General features: G+C 44.6%; 1 protein-coding gene across 3 annotated transcripts; it reads left to right on the forward strand.

Moving 5' to 3' along the window:
• Positions 1-1,760: 1,760 nt before the first annotated feature.
• Positions 1,761-27,902, forward strand: GSN (gelsolin). 3 transcript variants are annotated; one of them, XM_068656655.1, is made up of 18 exons: positions 1,883-1,903; positions 2,317-2,374; positions 15,760-15,961; positions 16,917-17,071; positions 17,618-17,779; positions 18,020-18,169; positions 18,471-18,560; positions 19,461-19,593; positions 20,048-20,136; positions 20,697-20,912; positions 21,591-21,724; positions 22,516-22,606; positions 23,584-23,754; positions 25,192-25,366; positions 25,653-25,777; positions 26,310-26,387; positions 26,892-26,952; positions 27,436-27,902. In XM_068656655.1, exons 2-18 carry the CDS (start codon positions 2,342-2,344, stop codon positions 27,603-27,605), a joined length of 2,235 nt encoding a protein of 744 aa, XP_068512756.1. In that variant the 5' UTR covers positions 1,883-1,903; positions 2,317-2,341; the 3' UTR covers positions 27,606-27,902. The 3 variants fall into 3 exon arrangements, with proteins under 3 accessions (XP_068512757.1, XP_068512756.1, XP_068512755.1); XM_068656656.1 differs by lacking the exon at positions 2,317-2,374 and having other exon boundaries at positions 1,761-1,903; XM_068656654.1 differs by lacking the exons at positions 1,883-1,903; positions 2,317-2,374 and adding an exon at positions 14,334-14,559.
• The last annotated feature ends 18 nt before the right edge of the window (positions 27,903-27,920 follow it).

The raw sequence follows: 27,920 nt of genomic DNA on the forward strand, positions 1-27,920 counted from the left end.
CCTTTTGTAGCCCTAAATATACCTCTGCTTGATGTGGACATGGCGCAGAGCATCGAGTAGGTAACTCGAGTTATGAAAAGAGGATGTGTGTGACCATGCAGACCACTTTGTAACGTATGTTCCTGATTTAATGAGAGGCTCAGTACTGCCTGGCTGTGCACAGTTCTGCTAGATAGCACAATCAAAATGGCAGATAGTTTTCTGTCTTTCTAAAATATCCCAGATGATAATGTTCTCCTAAAACAAAAGGATAACAGCGATATTCTTCAGTTACAGCGATGACAGAGGAGACTTGGCTTTTGTCATTAACCCTGTCATTGTTACAGTTCCCTGCAATTCCAGTGAAGGCATTGTTGATGGCATAGAAACTGTTCTTGTAAAAACCAATGCCAGGGTGGCACTGTCTCCACACAATGCTTCTCTCTGATGACACGATGCAGAGAGAAAGAAAAACAACAGCTGTCTGTGGTGTGCCTGCTGGCCTGGGTCATTTCCACAACTCCCTTGTTGTGTGTAGGAAAAACTGCCTTAAAAATGCAAGAAATTAGAAAGTTCAGTTGTTTCAGAGTACCGTTGAGAACATGTCAATGGCTTTCATGTGCATTGCTGCATATGATAGCTCACAGAAACTGGTTAACAGCAGATTGATTTTAAGGATCGTGTCCCTTTCTAGAGTTCCAACACAACCACGTGAGGGGTGAGTCTGCTCTGCAAGACAGACACCAAACACGAGCCATAAAATCCACATCCTCGTGCATGTGCAGTCATTAAGCCACTGTATCAGTGAGTTATGTTTGATTAATGACTGTATAATCTATTTGGGGACTGTACCACTAGTTCCTTGTACGTATTCTTTTGTATGGATAAACTGATACTTGGATGAAGTATATGAAAGCAAACAAGAAATCATAAAAGAAATAAAATAATTAAAACAGTATCTGGAATTGGAGAGGTGGGGAGGTGTAGCAGAAGGAAACCCATTTAGAAGATCTTGGAGCAATATATTAAGAAACAGCGAGGTACTTGCCAGTTAGTGCAAAGTTTTCCACATCACAAGCAAACCCCTAGCTAAACAGAAAAAACAATCAGTCTGACTTGGGTTTATTTTTTTTATGGGACAGGGACAAAGCCAGGAAAAAAGCAGTAATGTCCAGAGAGGAGAATGAAGCTCAGCGAAGCTTCAAGCCCTCAAGTGAAACGTGGAGAAGGATGAACCAGGGGAAGGAACTGCAGCAGTGTACAGCTGGTGAGAGGTGAGCTGGGCATTCAGGGGCACGCCACGCATTGCCCTGCAGTGGCATCGGCCCCACATGCACACAGCCCAAAGTCCGCAGAATTTGAGCAGGTTTTCAGGAGACTCCTTTGGCGCTCATTTCGCCTTCACCTCCTGCTTTGTCCCCTGGCCCAGGCACTTTCTTGGTGCAGTTCTGGGTGGAGAACAAAGTCCTGCAGCCTCGCTGCCTTGCCGTAGGGCACCGAGGGCACTGAGCCTCCCATGGCAGCGCGTGAAGGGCTGCTTTGTTCAGCGGGCTCAGCGCCGCCTTGTTCCTCTGGCAGCAGCGCGGAGGCCGCTGGCGGGCGGCCTGCAGGGAGGGGAGGAGCAGGGACACGAGGGCACCGCGCTGCCCCCACAGTGCCAGCACCCCTCGTGCATCCTCTCCCCCTGAGATGGCTCCGTGCCGCCCTCTCCTCGTGCTGTCGGGGCTGGAGGCACAGCCTCTGCCTTGTCTAGAGCCGGGCCATCACCGGCCCGCGCCCCCTGGCGGGGACGGAGCCGGAACGGAGCCGGGGCGGGGCCGGGGGCGCGCCGCAACCCGCCCCCGGGGCTGCCCTGCCCTGCCCGGCCCTGCCCGGCCCCGCTCCCGGCAGCTGCCTCCAGCCCGGCCGCGAGTGCCAGCAGCAGGTAGGGCCGGCCCCGGAGCCCTGCGGGGACGCGGTGCTGGGTGGGGGGGTCTCTATGGGGGGGGGGTCGCCCTTCCCCGAAGTTCCCCCCTGGGCGGAGGGGAACCGCGGAGCCCTCGCCGCCGGGGGCCGAGGGGCGGCGGGAGGGCACCGGGAGGCTCCGGGAGGCTCCGGCACCGAGCGGTGCCCCCCTGTTCGCCGCCCGTCCGAGCTGGGCGCGGTTTTACGGCGCCTCCCGAAATCCCCGTGCCGATCGCAGCCCCCCGCGAGGAAGAAAAGCCGTGCAGGGGGCGGGGGGCACAGCGCGGGGCCGGCCGCTTTGTTCTCGGCCTGGGGAAGGAATGCTTGAAAAGTCTGTTTGAACAGAAATGCCAAAAATGTAGACACTTAAAACGTATTTGAAATGTTTCCTAGGAAGAGTTTTTTTAAAAAAAAAGTTATGGGGATGACTTGTTTCAAGGAGGCCTCATTAGTAAGTAGATCCTCTCTGAATAAAACTGCTTTGAATGTTTCTTGCTTTTGGATGTAAAAAATCCGACTTTGCTAACAAGGATGACACTAGCATCAGTTTCCCCTAAGTCTCCTTTTTTTTCGTACTGATCATTAGAATTCTTCAATTTTCCACTACCAACTTTGCATGACGCAAGTTTATCAGCAAAAAAGTTTCCTTCGCTGGATTTATGGCATGGCTCAGCTTAGGGTATTCCTGCTCTGCCGTAAAACAGGTTTCTTAAGCATCTCTCATCCCTCAGGTTTCTCAAACTACTTTACAAAATGCTACATAACATCTGCCTGGGCAAATGAAACATTTTCTGGGTAACTGGGAGCAGGTCTTGCACAACCTTGGGTGTCACAAAGGGCTCCCCTCATCTTATCCATCAGCTGGTTTATTCCGTTATCCATACTAGGGAGTGCTGAGGGATCTAACTTTAACCCATCAGCTAGCAGGGAGAAGCAGAACCCAGCCCTGTTTGATGTCTGCTCTGCGGGATGGCTGCTGCGGGCACTGCAGCCGCCTCCTGCCCGTGCTGTGCCATCCTGCGAGGTGTGGTCCCGCACCCCGAGTTGTGCTGCGCCGCTCACGTCCAGTGCGGATAACGAGAATGCTGCCCTCTGCACTCGTGCACCAGTCCTGGGTGTCAGCGTCAGTTTATCTGTACCATCAATGGGCCCCATGGCAGGACTGGCTTGCTGGAGCAGCGGGAAGTCAGGCTCTGTGGGTTTCACTAGAATTCAGCAGGAAGATGGGGTAGGGATTGCAGTGACACCTCATCGGTGGCGTAGGTAGATGGATGGCTTCTGAAATGGTTTGTGTTGAAATGCACAGAGGGATTTCCCAGTGGGCATCTGAGTGTTTAGGTACCAAAGCGTTTTAGTGAGCAGTGGATACCTTCGGTGTCCCTGGGAGAATATCTCCTGCCCGCAGAAGAATGGACGCTTTCTTCAGCCTGATGAAATTCCAGTGCTATGGGGAAAGTGCAAGGAAATTGAACCAGCAATTGATCTCTGGCTACTTTTGAATGTCTAAAGGGTGACAAAGCAAAAATGCTACTGTTAGTTTCAGGTTTGGTTTTACAGGCACCAATCCAACCTGTTTGTGAATGTGCTCCTTTTGTCACTGAAGCAGGGATGTGAGATAGCATTCCACAATCCAGTTCATGGTTCCGATAACGTTACCACCGGGGATTGCTGCCAGTTCCAGCTAAAAGGCTGGCTGCCTGACATGTTCCATTACAAGGCAGTTTTTCTAGATACTTTATGTAGTTTGGTGAGTGCTTCAACCACTTCTTGAGTTAGCAGTGTGGCCAGCAGCCTCACTGAGGGGGGGGGATGCTGCTTCTGGGAAAAAGAAAAGGTAAGAGCCTTTGTACAGCACAAGAAGCAGCAGCTAGCTGTTTTCAAAGACCTGTGCTGAGCCAATGCTTCCCCAGGTTCTGATAAAAGAACTTCTTGTAGGCTGGCAGTTTTACAGTGTCCTGGTGGGAACTAAACCGCTCTTAAAATAGCTCTGTGACTTACTTGGTGCTGGGGATTTGTATCGGCTTTTAACTTGCTTTACAAATACAAGCCTTCCAGTTTAATTCTAGGCTCAGACATTAGTGTTGTTACTCAGTAACATATATATGAAAGGAGATGGTGGATAGGCGCAGGGGACTCTGCAAACTATCTATTTCGCCCTTTTTATTTGGAATCCTGACACCAAAAGAAATATTTTGGGGGTTGTTTTTTCTCTCCACCTTTTTTTTTTTTTTTCTTTTTTAAATACGAGCTGAAGTGATCACGTTGCAGACTGGTTGCAGTAAAGCAGAACATGGTTAAACACAGACATGAAGTGGTGTGCTCACAGTGAGTAACTACTGTCTAGGAAGAAGCAGCTGTTCTTGTTTTTTGTTCACTTTCACTGCACTTAGGAACTGCTGTATGAATAATTGAGTTCTGAATATGTCTCTGCCTGATTGCTATCAAATGCTTTTCATGAAGCGGCAGAAAATTCTGCAGTGGGCAATTTGTCAGCAGCAAGTTGTGTGTTATACTTGTTGCTGTTGGTTAGTAGTTGTCTGATGCTCTAAGCAAGGTATTTGATGTTGCTTCTAAAAATTAAAACTGAAACCCAAACCATACATGTTGTTATTTTGTACGTGCTCTTATAATCTGCTTTGAACCATTTTAAGCTCAAGACTCAAAAGATGCCTTGTGCAGTGGCTTTCAAAGGCCACTGAGGTATTACATTAAGCAAAAAAGTTTTTTGTGGTTTTTTTTTTTTTTTGTATGTATGTGCAGTTTATCACTTTGTGTACCTCTGTCACATAGTTTATTCTGCATCTCAGCATTAGTTAAAGTCCTTGTCTTCTCAGTCTCTTAATCATTAATTAATCACTGCAGACACTAAGAAGACTAAGGGAATCTGAAAGAAATGCTCTGGATGATTCATTCTGTTCCCATATAAGGAATGGAGTTGCCAGGGATCTCAGCTACAAGCCGGGCTGGAACCGTTTTACCAGTATGGGACACAAACTAGGTGGGGATAGAGCACAGCCACAGAGCCCGCTGCTTTCTGTTAGTCTGCGAAGTATTTTCCTGCAGGAGGCTCCACGAAACAATGGCGCTGTGCAAAGGTAATGCAGTCAGATACAGCCCTCAGGGCAGGAGCAGGGAGGCTGTCACACTGGTTCATTCGTAGCAGATGTTTAGGCAAAGGAAGAGAATGAAGTCTGCATGGGCAGATTTCCTTAGGTCTATCCTTGTGGCTTCTGGCAGTTGAAAACTGTCATGATTAGGGATTTCCAGAAGTGAAGGTTGCATCCAAATTATCGTGTTTAATAGTCCCTAATCATCCCCTCCCTTGTGAATTTATCTTATCTTTTGGATTCCACTTGTGGTTCTACTCCTGAGCAATAGTTTCAATGTTGTGCCTGCAGAGTACTCCTTTAGTTTTCTTTAAAACTGCTACGCAGCAATTAGGCTGTCCATCTAGAAACAATGCCTTGATGCATATCCAAAAAATTGAGAATTTCTGGTTTTAGCCCACACTACTGCCTGTGTCATTGTTATGCCCAAAATGAAGTCTAGAGTTGGGTTATCTTCAGAGCCCAGTCTGTCAAGAATTTGTCTTCTAGGAGCAGCTGTGGGGATTTACCACCCAGAGTGCTGTCACCACGGAAGTAAGTGACAGCTGGTTGCTTCCTGCCCAAACAGGAGGAATGGGGATGCTGCTAAACCACGAGGCAGACTGCAAAACCTGTGCAGTGTTTCTGTGGTTAAAGATCTTCTGTCTTCCCACGATTTTGTTTTTCAGTAAGGAAGTAAAAGTAAATGAACTGGGTGGTGGGAGTGTCTGCATGGGCTGCATACGCAGCAGGCCCAGATTTCCTAGGGTGTGTTTGTGCCCCGTCTGCTTCCGAAGAAGTCCTGGATGTTGGCGCGTTTCCTGTATTTGCACTGCATCCTTCAGTCTTCAGCTTGCTGATAGCCAAAGTTCAGTGGCTGCCAGGGTAGATTCACCAGGCCTTTTATGAGCCCTTTGGCACGCAGCAAGGTGATCAGTACACAGACCAGTGCGTCCGTACCCTCCAGGTACAGCCGTGCTGCTGCTACTTGCCTGATCACAGCTGTCAGTGTTTTTCTTGCAGTACCACAAGCCCACGGCTCCACAGACACTCAGCGTATGTAGTCTGCTGATCCAGGTGTGTATTTAGGGCACCATCAGAGAACTGGTTTGATAATGTGTCACGGTTAAGGCCTGTCAGAGGTGAAATGAGATCAGACTGTTCATAAGCTGTCAGCTTTCAGTACTTCCCAACTGCTCGGTGAGAAAAAGTGTGATCTGAAAAATTAGGAGAGGAAGCAGGAGCCTTCACAGTAAGCACTTGAACTAGCAGCAGGGTTGCCAGGTATTTATCCCTGATTATCCACTGACGATGCACTTGCAAGGTTAAATAGAGCTCAGACATTTGTGGGGCTGAACGGAGCTCCAGCAGCTTTTTCCTGGGGTGCTCAGCATGGCTCAGGAGCCGTGTAAGGTGCCGTGGAAATGCCAGCCCAGAACAGCCATGCTGGAGCTGATTTTTATTTTTATTTTTTTTATTATTATTATTAAAACCAAGTTGTTGGCTCTTTTTGGTCAAAGTTTGGGAAAAGTTTAGATGGCTTGGACTCTGATTTTTTTTCCTTTTACTCATTTCAGGGTTCTTTTCCAACCGCAGGCTGTGTTTTTGATCTTTCCCTTATTCTCTTTTGCCCCTCATCCACCTCCCACTGAGAACCTGAAGAACTGGGGCTGCCCTCAGCTGGTGTCCCAGCACAACTGGAGGAGGGAGAAACAACCCTTTGTGTTGTTTCTAGTCAGCCCATGGGATGCCATCCAAAAACAAAGTTTAAACATATGTTATTTACTGAATGTTTCCACACAGTAAAAATACAGCTACAATTCAAAACAGCATCTTGAAAACTCCGGAGGAAATGAATCATCCCGAATCTTTCGGGCTGGATGGAGGCCGCAGTGCTGAGAGCCGTCGCCGTTAGGACTTTCCCTTCTTGCAGGCTGCCTTCCTTGAGAACGCCTGTGGTTCCTCACCACCAAAAGCCTGAATCCCATTAAAAATAAAGTTAAAAACCTCTGTCAATCACCAGAGGGAGAGCTGTAAACACTCTCCTGTGAGGAAGGAGGGATTATGTTGGCGTTCCCATTTATAGCATTGCCATCTTGTGGCTGCACGCCACGTGGGATGGATGATGCACGGTGCTCCTGCCAAGGCCATGGTGCTCGCAGGCGTTGTGGCTTTGGGGCCGAAAACAGCCTTTGTGAGAAGTCGCTCTGCTCGAGCCAGGGTCGTTACTGCAGGGACCACATCTGCATGTGTTAGGAGAAGTTGAAAGGGGAACTCTAGTAGCTCTACATCGATTTACGTGGAAGTGGGTGTCTGTGGGGCAGACCGCAGTGTGAAAAGGGGGCGTCCTGCCCCTGGCGCCCCGAGGAGGAGGGAGGTGGGGACGTGCAGGACTGCCTGCGGGGAGCAGCCATGGCAGCACTAGTTCGTCCCTTGTGCCCGTCAGCAGGTAAATGCTGGAACTGCAAACCTGCAGCAGACACAGCTCACGTTCCGACCAACATCCCGGGAGCAGCAGAAGCGCGCTGATTTCAGTGCCTCTGCTCAGTGAGCTGCTTTCTGTCTCCCCCCTGTGCACTGCCCAGGCTGTGCTGCCCCAGCAGCCAGACCCCTCGTGGGCTGGGGACGTGCCGTGCTGCACCAGCAGGGCATAGCACAATGTTCCCTCTACGTGCTTTTTAATCACAGCTGCTTTATCCTCAACCCCAATATTTGCATGTACTTCTCCTTATCCTTGCTGTCCGTGTAGCCGTGGCCTATTGCAAGTCTCTTCACCTGGTCACCTGGGCCTGCTGCTGCACTGGGAGGGCAAGGCCGTGCATCACGCTTCCCTTTTGGATTTGTTTGAGGCTGTCTCTTCTGCTTTCTATCCTGTCCTCTCCAATAATGTATTGCTCTCTGCTTCTTTGGGTTAATGTTAATGAGTTGAGCAGACTTCTGTGCTACTGAGGAATGTGTTGGCTGCTTTGCAGGAGGAAAACGGCTTGCATAAAGTTGCAGATCACTTCCTGGGTATGCATCCAGAAGCTGGTGGCTGGAGGGAGAACATCTGTGTCATGTCCCTGCAGCTGACCACGAGCATTTCCTCACTGTCTCCGTGCGTGTGCTTTGGCTGTCACCACCAGATCTGTCTATGGGACGTAACATGGGGTTGTAGTCATGTTTTAATGCACTGGGTTATGTCTTATGGGCTATATACACCCTCCTTTGAGATGTGTTTTCAGCAGTGAACGATGATTTGTGTTTAAGTACAATTCAGGATACATTTTTGCTCTCAACAGAAGTGGCCAGCAGTTCCCACTGGTCCATACTTATCTCTGCTGTGTGTGTTTAAGTGCATGATTCAGCTCCCATGTATGCTCTTAAGGCAGGGCTTTTAAACAGTTGATTGTATCAGCAGATTTTCTCTGGGTGTGTTTCAATCAGATGGGAGACCTGCACATTATCCAAGAGTTTCTCCCATGTAAGTAATATTCCCCCTGATTCATATCAGTGCAACTGAGAAGAAACTCAGGCTTTTGTGTTTCTGGAGTTTCAGTATTTTTCTGTGCACCAAGTTTTCAGCCCTGATGCATTGGACTGAAGCCTCTATGTTTACTGAGTGGATCATTTTCAAAAGGTAGAGCCCAGAATAGAGCTGACATGACTCATAATGCAAACAAACAGCTGGAAAAAGTGAACAATACGTAAATCATCTGGGTGTTCTGGTTTGCTAAAGTGGTTTAGGAGGAATTTTAACTTTTAAACGCAAAAACCTCCTTTGCCATTTGTGCAGATAATGCTGTACTTTGTGTTCTGGATGGTTGATTTGAGTTCGTCTTGGGACCAGAGGCATGTTTTAAATCAAGGAGGAAGCTGCAGAAGGGACAATGCCAGTTTGAACTTTCTGGATTTGTGACTGGCTATTCAGCTGTTAAGAATATCACTAACCATGCTGCTCCTCCTATAGAAGATTGAAATAGTTTATGCAGTCACTGTGGTTGGAGTAGAAGGAGGCTCTTCCATGCCAGTTTGCCTTGTCTCATGGAGCTTTGTTTACTAACTTCTTCTAGGGATGGGAGGAAAGGGGTTGTTCTTAGCATTATGTGTATATGAATTTAGCAATGTCAGGAGACTGAAAACTGATCTCATGTCTCATTTTAGATATTTTTCAATGCTTGTCACCGTGGCAACAAAGCTGACGTCCCACCAGATTTATTTTCAGCAACTTACTGAAAAATTAGTCATATATACTATTTTGGCAAGGAGGCTATAAAGAACGTAAAAGTATTTCCGTTTTCACTATGTACTGGCAGCTGTTAATACTGCGCTGAATTGCCTTCCTTTCTCTGTTTCATGCAGTGTCATGTCTTGAATTTCGTATTGTCAGAACTTGAATGATTCTGTAATACTCAATCTGACAATTTTCATAAATTCATCAGAGGTTTTATGGGTTTGCAAAGGATCGGAGAGAAAAGCAATGGCTGCGTGGGTAGTCAGGAAGTGCAGACTCTCTTTAAAGTGTAGAAACAGCTGTACCCGAAGCAAGCAATGTGATTTGGGGTATGTTTGATCTGTTCAGTGACATCCTCAGACAGTGATCTGCAGGATGCAGCTCTTGCTCAGCAGTGTTACTGTTGCATGTACAGCCTGCTGATTTTATTAGGATTGAACATGCTGGCAGTACAACTTTGGTCCTTGCAAAACAGAGACTCAGTTCTCCTGTCATTGCTGCAGAAATGTGGTGGTGATTTACTTCTCTCCCTCTATATAGGAGGTGTGGAATGCTAGGAGGCGAGGGAGTCTTGCTTTTCCTGAGGAGGTATATTATTATTTCTTTGTAGCAATCCATAGTCTCCAGGCAGTTTTTGACAAATAAGTAGAAGAAAAGAAAACTATTACCTGGGTGGAAATGTAACCATTTGCCTCCAAGGTACAGCGAGGATCGGTGCACAAGAAGCGTTTTTGAAACATGAATGCTGTGTGGATAGAAACTCTACTAAGATTTCCTGTTCTCCCCACATTTTAGAAATTCAGACTGTACTTGACAGTTATTTTGATGCTGCGTAAGTATTATTCATCAAAATCAAATATTCTGCTTTTGCCAACTAGAAATGCAGAAATCATTCCAGAATTACACAGCAGGTGTTTTACATACTCGGTGTTGTAATGTTATGCTGGCTGCAGACCTTCCTGTATGGACCTTGTTACGCATCAAGTTTAACCAAATTAACTGAACCTGTTATGAACTGGACACTGGGGTTGCAAATGAGAACAACCACATGGTGATCTCGCCTGCCACTGCTTATTTCACAGCCTGATTCAATTCAGCCAGGCTTTCCCGAGCAGCCGCCCTGTGCGGGTAAGTAAGAAGGTCCAGAGTCCTCCTGATTCATTGTCAGCTGAACAAAAATAAGCACGCTCACAAGCACTATTTCTGTTAAACCAGGATGCCATGAACATAGCGATCAGACCTCTGGGTCTCTGTGTGTCATGTAAATACTTAAATTATCTCTTGCCTTTGCAACATGTAGACCTCTTTACAGCTGAAGCTATTAAACGAACCACTGCACTTATTTCTTTTTTTATTGACTATTTTACCAGCAATTTTCCACCTCTTTTTTTCCAACTGCCCATATTCAGTAAGTAAGGATTCAGAAAAAAAGCCTCCAAAAGCTTCACTGAATGGCTTAAAAATAGATGTGCTTTTTGCAGCCTTAGAAATGTCAGAGTACAAAGTGTTTTGAGGAAAGCCCTGTGTGCTAATATTTGCTATGTCATACAGAGGAACTGGCTACTAAATATTTACACCCGATCCTGTGTATTTAATCTCACTTCAGTAAATTTTTAATTATTAAAGTATTACTGCCTTGCACATTTTGTGGTCTGAAATACTCTGGCAGTGCCAGAAGTCAGAGAACGTTTTGTCTGAGTGTGTGCATTCCTGCAGCTGTGGTGAGCTGCTCCGAATGTTTGAGGTTGAGGGGGAACCAGGCTGGAGCCTAACAGAATGAAGATTTTTCTCCTCTTTTTTTTTTTTTTTTTTATTCTGTGAGTTTGGATGATGTCATCTCACAGAAAGATTCTTCAGGTAGCATCATTACATGGTTTAAATGGAGGTAGGTGGGAAGATGTGACAGTATATTTGATGTGGAGGAACTGGGCATTAATTGTTGCCACTAATGGGTGTTGCTGTGTGATGGGGCAAAGAATAAGAGATTCTGGGCTCACAGGTGTGTCTTGACATGGAACAGGCTGCTCCTTTCTGTGTAGGGCTGGGGCCCTGCTGAAGAACCGGGCACCTTCATGTCAGGAACAAATTGAGAAGGGAGTAAAGGCAAACAGTGAAAATGCTGATGGCATCAGTTTGTGAGGGCACAGAGCTGCTGTGACAGGGGAGTGGGAGGCACAGCCACAGAGATTAACGTGAGGAGCATAAATGGGAGTATTTAGGGAGGGAGGCAGGCAAAGAGAACTGGTTCTTACAAGTTCCAGGGTGGAAATAAGAAAGGGATTTTGGGTTGGGTATCAGGAAAGAATAAAGGGTCCTGAAGCAGTGGTGGTGGAAGTGCTGTCGGGCCTCTCGCAGTGCAGTGGCGGGGAGCATGGGCTGGCATGTCACATTTGCTGGGCTCAGAGACCAGAGGGTTTCTCCGTCTTTCCTGGCCTTTCTTTTGAAGCAAGCAGCATCCAGCCTCTGGACAAAATCATTTAAAAATTTCTTGAAGAAGCAATCTCTAAATTCTGCCATTGATCTGTGAGAGACACACGTAGACTGTCGGGCAGTGTCTGCTTCCCTGGCTCACCAGGTCTCGCATGTCGTGTGGCAAATAGCGGGGTAGTCCTGCAATTATTTCTGTAGGCCAGTGTCCATCAGGAGCCCTTCTCAGACCTGTCACGATTGCGTTAACTGCACATCTGGATACCATAACAAGCTGTTGTCTTCCACTGCTTGCTCAGAACATTGGACTTTTCTTAAGTTCTTGTTTTTATCACTCTGCGGCCAAGTGTCACTTAGATGATCCATCTGCGCTGAAATCCCGTATTTCAAGCCCTTTCCTTGTTTTCCTTAAATAATTTTCTTTTGCATAAGATGCTGGCTCTGCACAGCACCACTTCTGTGACTAAGCCGGACACTTTTATTAACATCAGCTTGAAATCTGCCTTTTTTCCCATGTCTCCAAGAAGACATCCTTCTCAGTATGGTCCTGGCAACCTCATCTGGCACATGCCGTCGGTCAGACATCCAGAGCACAGATCTCTGTGGCTCGATTTAACAATGCCACATTTGCTGACAGAGCAGTAAGCCATACCAGCTGCTCAAGTGTGTTACCCTTATTCCTTCTGACATGCTTCAGCTGAATCTTTACCAATGAATATGATAAAGTACCATTTACTCAATATAGCCCTCTTTCCTTCCTTTGCCCACGTTTACATTCTGCAGCTAATTGACAAGACAAGCTTGGACTCACAGCAAAACTTATAAAATTCCAAGTTGATTAAAAGATCACATCCATTCCTCTCCTAAACCCCCCAACATATTGTATGTATATCCTTACAGGCACATATTTGGGGATTTGAATTTACCCTGAAATGGGATGCTAACAATGAAGATGGCCCTAAGATGGTCTCTTTGCCTTCAGCCTGTGAAGCGTATCAAAGCGTGGCACTATCCAGACATTTATTAATAAAAAGTCCAAAGTATTTTTCCATTTGGAAGGGCCTCACCTCTTTCGAATGTTTTGCAATCGGGTTGTCTTGGTTTGGGGATGCTGCAGCTGCGGGAGCCATTCACAGCTGGCTTCCTCGGAACACAAGGGCTGACCCAGTACACAGTTAGGCTTCCAAAAATTTTTTGCCAGTTTTTGGACCTCTGACACTGAATTTCCTTTGCAGAGATCAGAAATATCAGTGAGACTAAGGCATTGTTTTGATTATCTGTTGCAGTTTGAGAATTTGCAGTGAGATTTTCAAAGATACATTCACTAAAACAGAGCTTGCCAACTTGAGATTTCAGAACAAAATGCATTGGCTTGGGTGAGAGAGAGAAAAAAAAAGAATTCTCATGGAGAGAGGAGAAGGCACATACAAAGTGGGGTCTGATCTTTCCATCCTGGAAGTCTTGTTGTGGATTTAAGCAGGTGGAGCACTGGTCCCCTATTTAAGCATCTTTGAGAGCTTTTGAAAGGGGGAACCTCAGACTGTCAGTAAGTCTTCTCTGGATGCCTTAAAAGCAGAAGAATAACCAACAGCATTAACACCAAGGCAGCAGTTGTATTCCTCCTGTCTTTCTCGTTTGGCCTTGCAGGATGCCCGTGGGCACACAGCCCGCAGCGTGCCTGCAGCAGGTCTCAGCAGCACAGACACTGCTCACACCTCGGGAGCCACCCCAACACCCAGGGACAGCACGGGGCTGCTCTGCGCAGGGGTTGCCACGGCTGGAGGTGGGACAGAAGCTGTTCTGTGCAGTGTTCATACTGGGAATGTGCTGGATTGACTCGCTGAAGGGTAGGGCAGGCAGAAGAACGAGCTCCTTGCTGTCTCTGTCCTTGGTGGCAGATCACCAGCACGCTGCAGTCATGTTATGTTGTATTTCCATTGGGCTGGAAGTACAGGTTTGATTTGAGGTTTGGTGAGGTTTGATGGCTGTTAAATTCCTGCCACGGGGGTCTTACTACACCCTCAGTAACGTTTGGTTGTGGAATTACTGAGTTAGCTCTTGGTCTGTCACCCACCAGACCACCACTGTCCTTTTGCTAACACATGAGCTGAAACCCAGGGGTCTGTTTCAGCCCTCTCCAGGTTGTGTTCCTCTGGTAGAGCTTGTGTAGATGCTGCATTCACGTGCAAGACTCACAAAACCTGTGCTGAATTTTGCTTCTTTCTCCTCTGGCAAGTTCAGAGAGATGAAGGCATATTCCCTCCATCCTCAGGGTATTCAGATGTATGCTTTTAGTGGTTCTCTGTTCTTTTTCTCATTTTCAACATCTCTTTCTCTGCAGCCCTTGCCATCTGGCACAGCCTTTCTGTTCCTCTGCGTCTCGTCAACTTTCCATTTATTTGCAGTTTTTTCAGCAGGCAAAATGTTGCCTTTGTTGTTGACATCTCTTAATTTCTTCCCCTCTATTTGGCCTTACGACCAGATATTTGGCTTGTTTGAACATAATTGCACCGTCAGCTGTAATGGATAGCATATTGTCTTGAGTTCTTGCCTGCTGGGATTTAGCATCTGTAAGTGGCTGAAAGAGTCTCTGAGATTTCCAAGAGGACTGTGCACAAACATGTTACGCCCCTGTGGTGCTGGGGGGGTGGGTGTGTTTGTCTGTGATAAAAGATTGGCTCCTGCAGCGTGTCTTCAATTGCGGGAGGAGGAGGAGGGAGCTGGGACTCCCTACAGCTTCTGCAGGGGAAGGGAGAAGCCCATTTGCTGTTAGAAATGGGCAGACAGGACTTCGGTTATGTTTTTCTCACCGTTTTTTGCACAATGGCTCTGAAGCTCAACTGTGTTAGCTCCATGTCTGTTGCAGGGCTTGGATATGTTGTTACAGCAGCTGTTGTGCTTTCAGCTGTGGTAAGTGCCTAATGCCACAATTAAACATTGGAAAACTTTAGGGTTTTGAGTACTTCTAAGAGTCACACTGTTCTCTAACTCTTTCTAAGGAGCTCGTCCAATTTTGTAGTGGGGATTTGGGATAAATTCTCAGGCTGACTGGAATCAGAACATGGATGTTCGCTGTTTTCTGTCTCTATCTGATACCTGATTTCAGCTTAGGAATCACTTCAGTAGCTAACATGCTATTTTGCTTTCTAGTTTGTAACATTCTTTATTTCTGCCTTGGAAGCTGACGTATTGTACTCTTGTCCATCAGCTACTGTGAACTGTCTCCTTTATCAAAATACTGGATGCTTCTAATATAACCTTTTAATTTTTTCTTCCCTGTTATCTGATACCACTTAAAGGCATGCAGTAATATACAGACAAACTTCTTTTACTAGTGCTACAGAAATGTGCTATTTCCTTTTGGTATTACAAAAGTGAATTGTTGTAAAATATAGCTATATGAAAGTGTTCATTGTGTTTTTTAAAATAATGGATTGTGTATTGCTAATAGATTATATTAACATGAAAATACACATCTTAAAGCAGAACTGCAATGTCCGTAGGACAGGATGTTTTGTACAGTATGTGTAATTCCTGAAATGGAACAGTTGCGCAGAAATACTGAAGTAACGTGTCCCACAATTAGAAATGGAGGGTATATAAGAAACGTGTTAATTATCTAACTCTTTGATGATGTTCACAACATTTTCCAGCGAGAGCTGGATAAGATTACACAATAATAATACAAGCTGGATAAGATTACACAAGCTGTAAGTAATGATAAATAATTGTGCAAGATGTACAATGTACAGTGATATGTTTATTTCCCGTGGTCTTGGACCTCATGCACCATCTATAGAAGATAATAGTTAGTAAGGGGACTTGACTTTTGTTTTGTTATAAATTAGTATAGAAAATATATAAAGTAAAACCAGGAAAAGTAGACCAAAAAAAAAAAAAAAGTAGAGCTGATTGGAAGTGAAAAGTAACAGTGATCATTTGAGAAAGATTTTATTTATTTGCACAGTTCAGTGCAAGAGGAAAAAAAAAAAAAAAGAAACTCTCCCCTTGTTGCCTGGAACAATAGTTAAGAGATCAGAAGCAATATAATTTAAACAAGGGCTTCCTTGTACTGTGTGTACTGAATAACATTCTCTGTCCTGCCCCTAGCCTGTCAGCATGGTGGAACACGCTGAGTTTTCCAAGGCTGGGAAGGAGCCTGGCCTTCAGATTTGGAGGATTGAGAAATTCGATTTGGTCCCAGTGCCAAAAAATCTGTATGGAGACTTCTTCACAGGAGATTCCTATCTGGTGCTAAACACCATCAAGCAGCGGAATGGGAACCTCCAGTACGACTTGCACTTCTGGTTAGGTAAGTCTGATGGGAGTGCTCCTGAACTGGGAGCCCAAAGCGAACTCTCTTCCTCACTACTCCAGCATTGTCCAGTGTCAGCCAAGGAAGTAAGGAACACAGAGAATGCAGTTTTGGGTGCACATAGTGCTACTCAACTTAAATATTTGAAATGGTTTCTGCAAGAGTGAGTATAGCCATCTCTGTACCTAGAAATAGAATTGTGTGAGCAAAAGAAGGGCTTTTCTGATCAAGATGACACAAGTCCTAGCTCTCCAGAGCCTCATGTCAGGCCCACAGAGAAGACGATCTCAGATGAAAGAGGCTGCCAAAATCCTTTCTGTTTGGAGGGATAGAAGTCAGCTGTTACCTTCCTCACTCAGTGAGTGTCCTTTGTCTCTGTGAAGTTTAGATCTCCTAATTGTCCTTCTGCAGTAAAAGTTACCGACTAACATAGCAAGGCTTCTCCACATCCTGCAAAACCAAGACTCTGGCAATATCGTAGTTAAAGCTATGTAGGATACTTGCTTGGGGTTTGTCCTATTCGCCATCTCTCAATAGCTTTTCCATGCTTAAGAGCTCCTGAGAGGCAAACTGCTGGGGAACCGATGCCCTGTTGGTCCCTACAGTCTTCATAATCCATGGCAGTGTCTCCCTGCAGGTTCGTCTGCTCATGATTTAGTCCATAGCAAGCTTCCTTCCAGGACAAGGCAAAATAGCAAAGGGCAAATGTGTGATGCTTATCAAAGGCGCAGCTGTGAAGCAGTGGGGCTGCAGCAGATACGGTGGTATAATAAGCCTGACAGAAAAAAATGAGCTTTTTAATGCTCTTTGGGGTTGTTCTTAGAAAAGTTTGGAAATGGCTGTTCTGCAGACCTTCCTGCAAGCTAAGCTTTCCAGGAATCTCCTTTCTCCTTGGTGCTTGTGCAGGCGGATGTGGAGGCTGAAACCCTGTTGTTTCCTTTTCATTTCTTAGGAGATGAAAGCTCTCAAGATGAGCGCGGGGCAGCTGCCATCTTCACTGTTCAGATGGATGACTACCTTCAAGGGAAGGCTGTCCAGCATCGTGAAGTGCAAGGCCATGAGTCTGCAACTTTCCTGGGATACTTCAAATCTGGCATCAAGTACAAGGTAGGTTATAACTGGATCTTTATACTGCCAGTCTGAATCAAGTCTGCAAGATATGGCACCCTGCCCACTTCTCAGAAGAATGAGAGCTCCCTCTTTGCCAGTTGCTTAAAAACATTCTCAAACAGATGTTTTCAATGAGTTGGAACTGACAGGGTGGAGAACAGCAGATCCCAGCGGGAGAACTTTGGCTGAATTAATAATGCACAATTTTAGGAATCGGGGTTTTGTTTTTCTTCAAGAAGCAGAGGAAAAAACAGTCCCAAGATGTCTGGAATGAGTTTAAGAAACAGCAACCCTAGTTAATGGGAAACACCTACTCAGTAGACTTAATTTCTCCCCGATTACTTAACAGCTTAACCTTGCCAGTCCCGTTTTCTGTGCTCAGTCCCTCTCCTAACCATACATAATGTTTGGGTAAAGCAGATGAATAGCAGTGGGAGTTGCTCTTCAATGCCTGCTTCTATTCCATTTTACTTCAGTAGTGGAATTCCACGGTAGTAAAGCAACAGCACGAGTATGAATCATTCTTTTTTTATTTTGTCTTAGGCTGGTGGTGTGGCTTCTGGCTTCAGGCACGTGGTTCCCAATGAAGTGACTGTGCAGAGGCTTCTCCAGGTCAAAGGCAGGAGAGCAGTCCGAGCAACAGAGGTCCCTGTGACCTGGGAGAGCTTCAACACAGGCGATTGTTTCATCCTTGACCTTGGCAGCGTAAGTACCATGCAAAAGATGGGTTTATCAGCCTTTCAGGGGCAGAAATCTGATTAGTTCATTTTTTCATTTTATTTATTTCCACAGTGTTTAAGTTATCTGAAGTGTTGAGCATTCTAAAAGATTACATAGCCAGTCTTGTGACATCTTTCAGTCTCAGCTGTACTGCAGTCTCCTTCAGAGAGGGCCATGTTTGGATCCAACAAGTGTTAGCTGCATGATTTTTCTCTTCCCCCCCAGAACATCTACCAGTGGTGTGGCTCCAACAGCAATCGTCAAGAACGGCTGAAGGCCACTGTGCTTGCCAAGGGGATTCGGGACAATGAGCGGAATGGTCGAGCCAAGGTCTTCGTTTCAGAGGAAGGATCAGAGCGGGAGGAAATGCTTCAGGTTGGTCACTTCATCCATTTCTTTCTGCTGGAATGGGAAGGGCAGTATGTGGGAGAATGGATGCAATAGGTGGATAGGCTCAGTAATGTGTGTCTTTCCATATAAAGTGCTAGCAGTATAAACACTCTCAATTCAGTGCAGACTTGGTCCTCTGCATTGCTGGGACATCAGAATATATTTTATTTTTGCTTTTGTTGATCTAGAAGTTTCTTCTACTCGTTGCTCGTGGCTGGAGCATCTGGGGAACACAGATTCTCTTCAGTTGGTTAGTAATGCTTTTTTTTTTTAACTTCTCTCTCAGGTCCTGGGACCAAAGCCCACTCTGCCAGTGGGAACTCCTGATGACACCAAAACCGATACAGCTAATAGGAAACTGGCTAAGCTCTACAAGGTAACAAGAAACAGATCCTGACAAATGTGGAGAATGGATTCATCTTTGCACAATTAGATGGAGCTGGAGTAGCGGAGAAAAGCTTATCTGATCTCAGTCAAAGAGCTTTTTATGCACTTTTTAAGTGTATGAACTTTGGTTGCTTGCAGTGCATCCCCACGTGCTAGTCAGCAGTGGGGATTCAGCTGGGACTTTTCAGGAATTTTTGAGGGAAAGGCAGAGTGTGAAATGAGTGGGTAAAAGAAAGGGAGTCTTCCTTTGTGTTACCAGACATTGTCTTAGGAAGATGACAAGATTGAACTAGAAAGACTGAGCCTGAAAACTGCCTCTATCCCTTTCTACATCCAGTGTGCACACTGGATGAAGCAGTGATTTGGAAGGTAACATTTGCCATCATCTAATACAGGTGCAGAAGAATATCCAAGACTTTTTGGGAGGAATCTCATCTACAGCAGTTTCTGCTAATGATTTAGTGAATGTCTGCCAAGGTGGTTTGTAATGTAGGTCTTTATTCACTAGTAAGTACAGGATCTCAGACCATTAAACCCACTTGACACAGTTAGCAAGACAGTCCTCTCCAGTTGCTAGGTGCAGATATTTTGCTTTAGAAAAACGTATTGGCTGGTTTTGCACCAAAGATATTTACTATTTTGGATCAATCTTAATTTGGTCCCAGCATTATCTGTGTTGTTAGAAGTACTTGAAAACTTCAGAGTAAGTGTTATGCTTTTGTCGTAGTGTTGCTGTATCAAAGGTATCCTGTTTGAAAAACAGTAGTGCCTGGAGTAGCCAATGCATTCAAATTGATTTCCTTCCACTCCCTGAGTTTTGGATCATTGCCATGACGCTGGAGGAAAAAAAGGAAATGCCTTATCTAATCTCTGTGCTGTATTATCATAGGTCTCAAATGGGGCTGGGAACATGGCAGTCTCCCTGGTGGCAGATGAGAACCCCTTCTCCCAGGCAGCCCTGAACACAGATGACTGTTTCATTCTGGACCACGGCACAGATGGAAAGATCTTTGTCTGGAAAGGTACTGTAGCGATGCAGGTGAAGCTGGTTATGCATACGTAGGATTTGCATCCCATTACTGATCCCTGTTTCTTTTGAGCTGGGTAGGGGAGTGGACACTTGATGATGGTGGTGCTTTTCAGGGCAAGTTCAGGTAGTGCAAACAATCTCAGAAGAGCACTCTCACCTGAAATGTTGGGTGTTAAGATACAGCATCTTTAGTGTACAGAATTAAACAAAGGGTTTTTGGAACCAGGACGAAAAAAAAAGAAATGTCGTAAGTAGAATGGCAATTGTGTTCTGTCATTGCAGAAAAGGAAATCAAACAATTTTCCTTTGCTCTTTGGCATCATCTTCTAGCTGGCAGGCTGTGCACTTCAGATGTTGCAAAAGGATGAAGTGCCTGTGACAGTTTTCTCTCTGGGTACACAAAACTTCATAAAAGTTGATCCCTCTTCTCTCCATTTTCATTAAAGGCAGGAGTGCCAACTCTGAAGAGAGGAAGGCAGCCTTGAAAACAGCTTCTGAGTTCATTGATAAGATGAGTTATCCAAAGCATACCCAGGTAAGGATTTATTTATTTATTTTACCTTTTCCATGACCTCTCAAAATGGTGAAAAAGAGAAGGTATAGGTAAACCTGCCTTTTTTGCTCTTAAAGTGATGATTCTAAGAGTCCCTTAGTCTTCCCTTCAGTCTTCCTCAAAACTCACCTTAGACTGAGTCTGAAACCTATAGCATATTCTGAGACCCAGGCATAGTTACACAAAGGCTTAAAGACTGACTAACACTGGCATGGAAGAAATCAATTCTTTTGAACTAGTGGTTGCAAGCAGCGGAAAACAGATGGATTGTGATGTCTCTCAATAAAGAGACATCAAAAATTACCATCTATATGGTAATAACTGGAGATTTTATTGATAGCTGTGTCTCAGCGAGACCTGACTTGGCTCTTAGTACTGCTTCTTGGCACCCAGCACTTCACTGTTGTATTGTCAGAAGGGTTGTACCAGGCAATTCTGCCAGCTTGAAACCAGAGCTTCTATGAAGCAAGGAGTAGCCGGAGTCAGAGCACTGCGGGATGCAGGGTAAGGCTGCTTGTGATGGGCTGGCTCATTTGTTTCAGATCCAAGTCCTCCCTGAGAGTGGTGAGACACCTCTGTTTAAGCAATTCTTCAAGAACTGGAGAGACAAGGACCAGACAGAAGGACTGGGACAGGCTTACATTTCTGGTCATGTTGCCAAGATCGAGAAGGTTCCTTTTGATGCCGCCACTCTTCACACCTCCAAGGCCATGGCTGCCCAGCATGGAATGGAAGATGATGGCTCTGGCAGGAAACAGGTGAGCTGCCTCAGAATCCTTTTGGAAGGTTTCCAGAATTGTCTTTGCTACTACTGGAAGAACAGTGAGACAGATAGGACAGATAGGAGCCTGAGACTCACTGCAGTTTCGTAAATACTGAGGGAATTTTTAACATCAGAAATACCAGCAAGGTCGTGAGAGCCCTACAACCATGTGGTGTAGATGAGCTGTTATTTTCACTCCAAGATTGCCCTGAGGGCAATGTTTCACCCAACGGTGTGTAGTCAGACTTTCTCATTCCACCTCCTTCCTGTTACTCTAGCTGTTGCCATCATGCATGGGATGGGTGTCTTTGAAGCAGTGGTGAAGATGGGTTTGAAAAGGCACCTGGGCTGGCGGTGTTAGTAGTTTGGTTGGCTTTTGTTCCAGTGTTTCTCACTGTTCTGATAAATCTGATCGAGGTTTGAGAGCTCACAATAAGGTAAGCCAAATGTGCCTTGCTTCAGGCCCGGCTGCAGGCTGTGGAAATCTGATGGGCGGGAATGCCAGGCTTGTAGTGGCTTTCCCCAGCAGGTGGGGCTGCAGGACTGTAAATTTTAGGAAGCCAAATTAGGGAAGAAAATGGAATACAATCTCTGTTCAGGAAAGTCTGTTTATTTTGCTTTCATGTTTCACTCAGAATATTTCTGTTCCTTTTCCTTTCTGTTCTTTTTCTAGATTTGGAGAATAGAAGGCTCAGAGAAAGTGCCAGTGGATCCTTCAACATATGGCCAGTTCTACGGAGGGGATAGTTATATTATCTTGTACAATTACCAGCATGCTGGAAAACAGGGACAGATCATTTACACTTGGTAAGAAGGTTTTCCTGGTGCAAGTCAGGAAACACTGGGACTAAGTGGTGCTCTGAGTCTTCTTTGAAAATGGATCACTGTTGGTTCCCATTTATAGAGGATCCTTAGGGAATAAGGTTTCACTTGGGGTAGTATTCCCTTCCAAAACACTACCAGAACTCTGAAATGTTTTGTTTGAAATTTTAATGGGTGGAATTACTGTGCTAACATCTTCCCCCTCCCCCCATTTTTTTTCTCCCTACTAGTAGTTACTCCCTTCTTTGGATCACACTGTAGACTTTTTGCAGAGTTTCTACATATGAGACCACTGTGACTGTCTTTTGTTATTTTGCCACCTTGGTTGGTGGCTTGGGACTCTTACAGTTCCCAGACCATACACTTAAAGAGGGCTTTTTCAGTGGTTAGTCTCACAGTGGTGAACTTCTTGCTTATCAGAGGGGTCACAGGCAAGCTCCGTAACTGAAATCAAAAAGGGTGTGGTCTGTGTAGGTGCTGCATGTGTATTTCCTGCTAACAATACCAACAGGAATGTTTTTAAGCCAGCTGCTAGAAGGATAATGTGAGATAGGTGCGAAGGTACTAAATAATCTGTGCTTATTTTCTAGAAAATGTCCCCATCTCCCCCTGTAATCAGTGTTACAATATAAGAGAGTGAATTTCTTCTTCATGTTGAATGAGGTGCTGCAGACGTTGGGTAGCAAAAGTTTTTCTTCTGCCTTTGTCTTTATAAGCTGCATGTGTAGGGAGGGAAAGCGTTACAAATACAACTCAAATTTTGCCTTGTCTTTCAGGCAAGGTGCTCATTCCACTCAAGATGAAATTGCAACCTCTGCATTCCTTACAGTGCAGCTGGATGAGGAGCTGGGAGGCAGCGCCGTGCAGGTGAAAAAAAAAACACTAAAACCAACAACCAAACAAAAATCCAACAAAGCAGAAAAGTATACACTGTAGGAATAAATAAGATATAACTGGTTTTCTTATACCTTTTAAGTGGCAGTGAGCCTTCTACTAACACCAGGAATTAACAATCTGCATTTCATACCAGTTAGTGCAACATGTTGACAGACAACAGAGCTTGGTGAGAGAAGAAGGAACACCTTGGATATATTTAGCAATGTTTTTGCAAAAGCAGCTGGATTGATGAATGCAGCAAATTTCTGGAGTTAGCTAAGTTATCTATTTTTCTTCTTAACTTAAAGTGAGAAAAAGGGCATGTGGCAGAAAAAAGCCCTTGGCATTTGAGAGAGGAGTGAGAAGCAAACAAATAGTTCACAAGAATGAAATAATATTTCAGTTAGATTTTTCTAAAGTGAATCTGGAAAGAATTGAAAGAGTTAAAAGGCTGAGAAACAGTGAGAAAGCTGTTTTCTGATATGTTTTGGCAAATGAAAGAGGACATGTTTGTATTTCGTAGGAAAAGTGTAACTTGCCAAAATATGTCGTCTACCCTGATAACCATCCTAGCAGAAGGAAAGGGCTTTTGGGATCCTCTCTGTATCCTGTTTGATACTAAATGTCAGTGGAGAAGTCCAGTCACCAAGTTGTGTTGCAGGTGTTACAGAGAGGCAACGAGCGGCCTTTATAAAACAAGAGGTTTTTCATGGCTGTTACTTGTTACCTCTATGCCAGTTGATCACCCATCAATTAAAATGAAATGGCAACTGTGAGAGCTCAGTTTAAATGCTGGTCTGCTTTTGTGTGGAAGTTAAGTTCCAATGACCATCTGGATGCTATAGGAAGATTTTTGGCTGGAAGTATGGTGACAGAAGCCTTTTCTAGCATATCTGATGCTACTCTTCAGCAGCAGCTTAAAACTGAGTGTTTTTTTTTTTTTTTTTAATTATTTTTATTTTCTCTAGAAACGAGTAGTGCAAGGAAAAGAGCCACCTCACCTGATGAGTATGTTTGGTGGAAAGCCCCTGATTGTTTACAAGGGTGGAACCTCTAGGGGAGGTGGCCAAACCACACCTGCAGAAACACGGCTGTTCCAAGTCCGATCCAGCACCTCAGGAGCTACTAGAGCGGTAGAGGTATGTGAAGAGCCAACTTCCATGTTGCATGCATTGGCTGTGATGGGGACATGAGCTCTTTGACAAGAACAAGGGCCAGATTGAGCTTTCTGATGTAAACTGTAACATACTTTGAAACCTTGATAAAGTGTTAAAAGATTTCTCTTTTCCTATGAATAAGTAGTAATAATCATCACCTTCTAATTAGTTCATAAATATCACCTTGAATAGGCTGACGTTGTTTTCTCTGAAGTCCACAACAGATGTTAACACCTGCATACAATAACGCTTTTCAAACACTGTTGAAAACCATTAAGATCTGGTGCCAGATGTACTGTTGAAAACCATTTGGATGGATGTTGTGCTGGATGTTGTGACTTGTTCTTAGCCTGTGTGACCATGCTGCTAACCCTATATGCAAATAGAACCTGTGCCAGGACACAGGTTAAGAGCCCTACTCCTTTGAAAAAAAATGCACGCACACACAAAAACATGCAACAACAAAAAAGGGAGTGAATCCTGGTCTACAGCTATCACAGAATCATATTATAAAATGGAGTGGGTTGGAAGGGACCTTAAAGTTCATTTAACTCCAACCCCACTGCCATGGGCAGGGACGCCACCCACTAGATCCAGTTGTCCAAGGCCCCGTCCAGCCTGGCCTTGAACTCCTCCAGTGACAGAGCATCCACAACTCCTCTTGGCAACCTGTTCCAGTGCCTCACTACTCTTACAGTGACAAATTTCCTCCTGTCTAATTTAAATCTATCCTCTCTTAGTTTAAGACTAGTTCCCCTTGTCCTATCATGACCTATCCGAGTAGAGCACCCTTCTCCATCCTTTTTATAAGACCCCTTTAAGTATTGAAAGGCTGCAATGAGGTCTCCCTGGAGCCTTCTCTCCTCCAGGCTGAAAATCCCCAACACTCTCAGCCTTTCTTCATAGGAGAGGTGCTCCAGTCCTCTGATCATCTTTGTAACCCTCCTCTGGACTAGAGCTCCGTGTGAGGCAGGAGCACTGTTCTATGTCTGCAGTAACTTCCTAAGTTTCTAGTGTCATGATGGCATGTCTTTGTTGATGTAGTGGAAATTACGTTAATGATTCATCAGCCTCAGCAACAGGGATGGTGCTCTCTGACAGGCTCCTCAGCAAATTCTTAAGTCTCCTGTCATAACCACGAAGACTGGCAAAATGACAGCTCCAAGCATTCTTGCCATAGGTCATATGTATCTGTAGATTAAATGCAGAAACACAATTTGTTTACTCTTCTCACATGACTAAATCTAACTGATTACTCAGATATAGGCAAATATACAACATATCTCCTAACTTCACATGCTTGTGTGGAATATCTTATTTGAAGTGTGTTTCAGGACAGATGCTGATTTTTATTTTGAAATAATGGGCTCTGCATAGGGAGTGATTATACCTGACACATGCAATATTCTTTCTCTTCAGCTGGATCCTGCTGCCAGTCAACTGAACTCCAACGATGCCTTTGTCCTGAAAACTCCTTCTGCTGCTTACCTTTGGGTTGGCCAAGGAGCCAGCAATGCCGAGAAATCAGGGGCACAAGAGTTGCTGAACGTTCTGGGAGCTCGCTCAGTACAAGTTTCTGAGGGTAGAGAGCCAGGTGAGGGAGATACGTGAAGTCTGAGATCATTTCTGTGTAGCTGCACTTTCTCAATTATTGTTTCATGTATATTTTGTCTCCCAGAACAAGGAAATGTACACATACATGTAGACACAGAGTGGTTTCTCCAAGCTAGTACCTTCGTTGTGTTTAACAGTGCACTCATGTTTGTAGGCCTTTGGGAATTTGACATAGGCAGAAGAGTGCTTCAAGTCCTACCCAAGCTATACTGCCACTGTGTTTTCCACAATCAGTTGAAGCATCAGTATATCACTCTCTTTTTCAGAGAATTTCTGGGCTGCTTTGGGTGGCAAAGCTCCTTACCGTACCTCTCCCCGGCTGAAGGACAAGAAGATGGATGCTCACCCCCCTCGTCTTTTTGCATGCTCCAACAAGAGTGGACGCTTCACAGTGAGTATCTGGGAAGATAGTCAACTCAGCAGTCGTCTGACAGAGCTGGGGGTAACTTCATCTCAGTCTGCTCTGAGTCAACTGATGGGCTGTTATACCTTATCTTCCTTTGCAGTGTAGCCTCCAGAAGGAAAGCAACAGCACCATTTTTTCTGCAGAGACAGCAGCTAGTTCTATAGCACTGTTGTCATCACAGCAACTTTCTGAACCATTAAACTGGTCCTCCCCTGGTTAATAACCAGCAAACTCCTCAGATTTTAACTCATGAATGTTTCTATTAACAAGAGGCAGCGTTAAAAGCCTTATGCATGAATTAAAGATGGTTTTACTAGGTAGACAGAGACTGATTTTGTGTTCTGTGGTGTAAGAACACTTCTGTAACATAGTCTGAGCTGCATGGTCAAAGACTGTGCCAATGGTATGCACCTCATTGATGAGAGGTGAAGCCAGAGCCCACGTAACCTGCATTCTTCCTGTAAAGGTAAAGTGATGCTTGAACTATATTCTCATCTTTTAACTTTATATTTTTCAGATTGAAGAAGTTCCTGGAGATCTGACTCAGGATGACCTTGCTACAGATGATGTTATGATCCTTGACACATGGGATCAGGTATGTCATGTTTACCTCTGAGGAGGGAAGTAAATACGAACAGTGTGGCTCTAGATTAAGAGACCCAAATTGCAAGAACTAGCAGAGTTGTTTTACTGTGGAGTCCTTCCACCTTCAGGCCCGAGAACAAATCACCTCACTAGCAATGTTGAAGAGAACTTAGACCCAGAACCTTATAAAAGAGCCAGTGATTCAGAGATGAATTTTGTGTCTGTTTTATGTAAGAATGTTCAAACATTAGCAAATTTTCCTGATGTTAAACCGGTGTATAATTTGTTCATGTATCTAGAATTTACTGCAGATAAACTGCAGTCAAAAAGCTTTTTGTCAACTACCAGTAGCTTTAGCCAAGTCAATAAGCCACGCACACCAGGAGGAATTTGTTCTTGTTCTGTGCCATACTCTGGTCAATGAGCCCTTATTCCCTCTTTCATAAAGATACTGACTGTTGCTGAAACAATTCACGTGATTATTTGTTTTTATTTTTTATTTTTAAATCTATAGGTCTTTGTATGGATTGGAAAAGATGCCCAGGAAGAAGAAAAGACTGAGGCTTTGAAATCTGGTACCGTTATGACATTTTATTCTCCGAAATAAGTGTTTGTTTTGTTTTCCCATTATCTGATCTTAAGGCAGAGAGAAACTTATCTTAATCATGACATGATATTCAATATTGTGATCAAAGAGACCACAGATAGAGAAAGGAGGATCCCAAATATCAGCGTAAAGAGGTGCAGCATTTAGACACACTGTGCTCAAACCCCAACAGTGAAAAAATACTCTTGCATGGATAAGTGGCTGTAGACTGCCACTGTATTGGAGAATTTTACAATCCCAACATCTGCTTTCTACCTACAAATGCCACTCTTGTAACAGGTGTAGATAAAACCAGAGTGAAAGCTTGTTTTTTGTTTTTTTTTTTAATGACTACAGATACAATCTGAAATTGTATCTCTAGCATCCATTAAGCTGTAGTTAATCTGTTTCCTCTGTTGCTCCATAAGCTTTGGACTCCATGTGATTTTTCTCCTCCTTGTGCCTTTTACAGCTAAACGGTACATTGAAACGGATCCTGCCAGCAGAGATAAGAGAACTCCAGTCACGCTCGTTAAGCAAGGGTTTGAGCCTCCAACCTTCTCCGGCTGGTTCCTGGGCTGGGATGACGACTACTGGTCTGTTGATCCTCTACAGAGAGCAATGGCAGATGTGGATGTCTAAGGAACAGTTGTTTTTTTCTTTTGAAATGGAGCAAGTATAGTGCCTTCAATGCCTTCAAGGGCTACTTCTTCTTGCAGGCAATGATGTTAATAGCCAATTAGCTGTGCAATAAGTACCAAAACAATCGTGACCAGTCATATTGCTCTACTCCTTGCTTTGATTATATTTAATACAATAAAGCTTCTATGGAATAGAAGAAGAAAATGGTGGGCTTTGTTACTAAGAGGCAAACAATAACAGACCCTGTAGATCCCACATTTTAACTTACTTGAAAAAAATACACCTTAGAAAAATAAACCTTGTTTGTGCCATTTC

This window comes from Anas acuta, chromosome 20 (genome assembly GCF_963932015.1).
Source record: "Anas acuta chromosome 20, bAnaAcu1.1, whole genome shotgun sequence".
In the NCBI taxonomy this organism is placed as follows: Eukaryota; Metazoa; Chordata; class Aves; order Anseriformes; family Anatidae; genus Anas; species Anas acuta.

Bases quoted from the DNA above. Each gene is read 5' to 3' on its own strand.
- GSN (XM_068656654.1), top strand. From the start codon at position 14,425: ATGGGCAGACAGGACTTCGGTTATGTTTTTCTCACCGTTTTTTGCACA. The intron at 15,962-16,916 runs GTAAGTCTGATG...TTCATTTCTTAG, and splicing joins CGACTTGCACTTCTGGTTAG to GAGATGAAAGCTCTCAAGAT. The intron at 19,594-20,047 runs GTACTGTAGCGA...TTTTCATTAAAG, and splicing joins AAAGATCTTTGTCTGGAAAG to GCAGGAGTGCCAACTCTGAA.